This window comes from Gavialis gangeticus, unplaced genomic scaffold, assembly GCF_001723915.1.
Source record: "Gavialis gangeticus isolate Ggan-Ray unplaced genomic scaffold, GavGan_comp1, whole genome shotgun sequence".
Classification (NCBI taxonomy): Eukaryota; Metazoa; Chordata; order Crocodylia; family Gavialidae; genus Gavialis; species Gavialis gangeticus.
The window spans coordinates 89,164,449-89,169,083 of NW_017729034.1; the positions used below are offsets into that span (position 1 = coordinate 89,164,449).

Below are 4,635 nucleotides of genomic sequence, written 5' to 3' on the forward strand. Positions count from 1 at the left end.
CAAAAAAATCTACCAAATTATTAGTACTCTAATTGTAAACATTAAAAAAAATGGAAACTACCTCTTCCTTCTGTCCAGTTTCCAAATGTATCTTTCTGTCAGCTCACATGTAACCAGGGAGTATGACTGATTTTCATTTGAAGATATCCCTTAGTTCTGAGATGGAAACTGGTGTGCAAGAGAATACAAGATATATAAATAGATCTAAAGAATACTTAGTTCAAGGTACAACTAAGGTATAACTCAAAATCCACTTAGTTCAAGGTATAACTTTATCACTTTGGTGTGCTGATTTTTGTATTTAACAACTGTATGCAATGTGATAGAAATGCAGAACTGGCCTGACAAAAAATTAAATAAAAGGAATCTTCAGGGCCCAGTCCTTCAATCCATCAGAAAAAATTCTCATTGAAATCAAGGTATGCCTGTGCCCAGAGCAGTAGGGGTCATAAAAAAAATTAAAATCACTGTAACTGAAAGTATAATAAATATTTATGAATCATTCTATGCTATATAACGGAGGCAAGTGTGGGACCCTTGACCTTTTATTTCATAAATCAATATGACCCATGCATATATATTTTGATATATTACAAAGAAAAAATGGAGGAGGGGTGGTCAGAGCAGTACAAGTAATTGTGTGCCCATCATTTGCTTTAAAAAGAGTTTTTCATATAGCATGACACAAAATAGTATGTTTCTTGCCAACAATATCTTAGCAGACATCGCTTCACATCATAAAAACCACAGCACAGTCAGGAGTCTCATGGGAGGCCAAGGATGTGGTTGTTCAGGATTCAGGCTGCAACAGCATAACTTCTTGGGAAAAGTTGGGGAACTTTGTTGTATCATGTCAGGCACTACCTGAAGACAGAAGCTCACTTCATAAGCATTAGAGTTCAATGAACTAAAAGTAAATCATGAGGTCATTTACATAAGCACCACACCATCTGCGAACAGACTTGTTCCAAATCCATATGGGAACTTAAATAGCATCTTCCATTAAGTTGCAAGTAAAATAATCATTTTCTTTTGGATCTGGTTCTTATATTGCATTTTAAAACATTAATATAAAAGTTCACAGAAGGATATAGTTCCTGTACAAATTTACCCAAGTGTACAGGAAAGTCTGTTTCAAGCTGAGATCTCCGTGGTACATATTCAAAAAAAGTGTGAATGAATGATAAAGAGGAATGATTCAGTATGAAAATAAGGTCACTGATTGTTTAAGAAACCCAGCCTCCTACATAAGATCTCAAAAATCTCAGCAACACACAACACCACTGTAATCACAGTAAATGTGTACATAGCAATAAGGAAAATTGTCTTTTCAAAGTGTTCTGGCACCAGGCAACGGGTAATATTAAACTTTTTATTGAGGGCTCCTGCATCACACCTGTAGACTGGGTTCACCTGGAAACCAAAGAGGTGACTCTGAAGCCAAAAAGACACAACTTCAAGGACAACCCTTAACAAAACAGTGAGGATATAAAAAACAGTGTAGATAGGCTTTTGGAGGATATCTTCCTGACTGATGGTTTTACATGCTGCATAAAGATGAAACACTGCTCCAGGTACCAGTACAGTCACTAGCTGTAATGCCCAGAATACCTAAAGTATAGCAGAAAACTTGCTGTCAGATCATTTGCAACTTCATTGAGCCTGCTAAAAGTAGACTCACACCTGAATTTATTATAAGAATCTATTCAATATATAAAACACATATAAAATTAAAAGATTATGTAAGGTAAGAACAATCAATGTTACATTTTTTTCCCAAAAGCTGGATTTAGAGCTCATTTACTTTTTTGTTAACATTCTCTCAATTGAGGTAAACTATGGTACAAATACAGTAGATCACAATGAAGAGGTCCTGGGCCTGCATACCTTTACTCACATCAGTAATCCTTATTTGTGTGGGTAGTTCTTATGAACCACTGGTGGTGCTTATTTAGACATTGAAGGATTCTCTCTCTAAAACACCTTTACAAATAAGTATTGTCTCCATATTTTTTTAAAGGATGGTAAGCTGAGACACAAAGTAAATTGACTGATTTGGTCAGTATCACACACAGTTAGTCACCAAGCCATGAATCAAAATCAGGTGTAGCCTCCTATTTCCCTACCCTACCCAGGAGACTACCCATTCAACTATTCCACAGGGTCAGTGGAAATACCCATGTGAATAAAGATGGGTGTGTGGATATAGTGTCACAGAATCCAGCCATTACAGTCTACAAGTCTTTTTAGGTTAGATATTGTTTATTATAGTTCGTTTATGAGCTGATCCTACAAATCTTTCTCACCTGAGCTATCCTTACCCTGGCAAATAGTCTGACTGTTGCCAACAGCTAAGGATTATTTTTCTATGCAGTGAGGATTACTCTTGTGAATAAAGTTAAAAGCACAGCACCTTTCTTTGCCGCAAATGCTCTCATATTCTAAGTTATATCACTATGTTATCAAAGTACTTCTTAGATTACTCTACTAACTCTACTTAAAAAAATAGATAAAAAAATACCTGAGGAGTAATTGGCCTGAACTGATTGTAACAGAAAAGATTAAGCTCTCTCTTATCTGGATCACAGCTGAAGTGCAAGGCCTCATTTCCATAAACTGCAAAGCCCAAAACGCCAAGGAAAAACATTCGAACTGAGCCAAAGAAAAGCGTGTGGAACTGACCAATTACTGTTGGTGGCCTGAGCTGCAAATGACAGGATTATTTGAGAGAAAAGACAAAGATAAATATTGTTATTCTTGCAGGTATATTCTTTCACTTTTCCAAAAACATGTACTTTAGATTTGGAAAAATGCTCCTCATTCCTTTCTCTTCCTTTAAAACAACCACAGCAAGAAGACTGTAGTGGACATGTAACCAAGTAATGCCTTAAACTTTCTTACTGTTTCTAAAAGATTTTCATAAGCACTCATTCCTTTAGCCTCCATCAGATAATCTGTTTAACAGCTCTTTAAAAAGAAATCAATAGTAGCTGTAGATACCATATACATTCAGCCTTCTCCTATTACAAACATGCCAGACAGACTGAAGATGGAATCCTTCAATGAAGACTTCGTATTTTGTTCTGCTGTTGTTTAAACTATCATAATGGCAAAAGAATGGTTGTCTCCATCTATGAATCCTTGGAAGCTAACTTCTGACTTCTCAGAAGTAAGGCTTGTAAGAACCAGGCCAGTTTATGCCTCAGTTCCCATTAGTTGTTGTGCCTCATTGATATTTCCTTTAAGGAAAGCATGGGTTATGTGTTACAAGTCTCATGCTAATCTATTCCTCCAGAATTTCTTAACAGATCAGCTGGTCTCTGAACATGACCAATTGCAATGCTAAAAAAAAAAATAAAAATAGAAATTAAAAGCAGATTATTCCTTTCCCTTTTATTTCATGATTCACTTTGTACTTACACATCCTTCATAGAAGTTCTTGATGTAATTTAAAGACATGTCTTGGAGGATGCTAGCCTCGTGCAATGGTGGAGGAAATCATTGCCAAGTGGCTGTCATCAGACTGGGTCTGATGCTATTGCTCTCCCATGACTCTTGCTGTGGAAAACACTTGTCACTGCATATTTTGCCTTTTTATCTCAGGGGCCCCAGGCAACCTGACCCTTTCAGGCCCCCAAAAAATAAAAAAAGCTTGGAAACAAAAGGCAAGGGCATGTGGTCTGCCTGCTGATCCCCAGTGACTACAGTCAGCAGAAACAAGGCACACAACAAAGGGACACAAAGGCAGGGGAACGTGCCTGGGCAGCCGGGTCCCAGCAGGACTTAGGGGGCTTGAGAACTAAAGTAACCTGGGGCGGGGCAGAGTGATTCTTCCTGCTTTCAGTGACAACCCCATCCCTTTTCTTGCTTTATTCGCCCAAGGGGAGTCAGTAGAAGTTCACTGCACTACAGCCCTCTTGGGGGGGCTTGACAAAGGGGCAGTGTGGGGCAGGGGAGGGAGGCTGGAGGAGCTTGGCAAAGGGGCAGTGTGGGGCAGGGGAGAGATGCTGGAGGGGCTTGGCAAAGGGGCAGTGCGGGGCAGGGGAGGGCTGCGGGAGGGAGGCGCTCTGGCCCCCGTGCCCCGTGCTGGCTGGAGCTCGGTGCAGCCCCGGAGCGGGCCCGCAGGGCACTGTCCCTGCCGCGCTCGCGGCTGGGAGCAGCCCAGAGGAGGGCACCCCGGGCTTCCCCCGCGGGCCGAGCAGGGGTGTGGTACGCACCAGCCGCATCCCCGGCGCCGGGTTGTTGGGGCGCCCCATTCACTTGGGCTTCAGTCCCCGCGCGCTGCTGTTCCTCCGGGTCCCGGCCAGGGAGTGCGGCTGGAGCATCCTGCAAGAGAGGGGCTGATCCGCTCCCCCCGCCCAATGCACAAACGCACCCGGGGGAGGGAGGGAGAGAGCCCGTGGCTCCAATCCAAAAAAAAAAAAAAAAAGCATAAAAAGCACCCATGGCTATTCCCTGCCCTGCTGCCTCCCTCCCCCCTGCCCTGCCCTGAGTGTCCCTCTGAGTCAGCAGCGGCTACTTCACCCAGGGTTCATTACACTTTCACTCTTTTGGTGGGGCTGGGGTGGTCCTGCAAAAATAAAAAATTGGGCTGCCCAGCACCATGCCCTAATAAAATTGGAGCCCTCCCCGCAC

At 42.1% G+C, this 4,635-nt stretch overlaps 1 protein-coding gene across 1 annotated transcript; it reads right to left on the reverse strand.

Moving 5' to 3' along the window:
* Positions 1 to 6: 6 nt before the first annotated feature.
* On the reverse strand, positions 7 to 4,296 carry LOC109304292 (gap junction epsilon-1 protein-like). Its single transcript, XM_019526775.1, has 3 exons — positions 4,218 to 4,296; positions 2,522 to 2,704; positions 7 to 1,611 (listed from the first exon to the last, which is right to left on the reverse strand). The coding sequence occupies exons 1-3, from the start codon at positions 4,254 to 4,256 to the stop codon at positions 1,216 to 1,218; spliced, it is 618 nt and encodes a 205-aa protein (XP_019382320.1). The 5' UTR covers positions 4,257 to 4,296; the 3' UTR covers positions 7 to 1,215.
* Positions 4,297 to 4,635: the final 339 nt, after the last annotated feature.

What these genes read in the sequence shown, in the direction of transcription:
- LOC109304292 (XM_019526775.1), bottom strand. Translation starts at nt 4,256, where the DNA reads ATGGGGCGCCCCAACAACCCGGCGCCGGGGATGCGGCTG. An exon ending in CGGCGCCGGGGATGCGGCTG is followed by an intron (nt 2,705 to 4,217) that starts GTGCGTACCACA and finishes TGTCATTTGCAG; the next exon opens with CTCAGGCCACCAACAGTAAT. An exon ending in TCAGGCCAATTACTCCTCAG is followed by an intron (nt 1,612 to 2,521) that starts GTATTTTTTTAT and finishes GCTATACTTTAG; the next exon opens with GTATTCTGGGCATTACAGCT.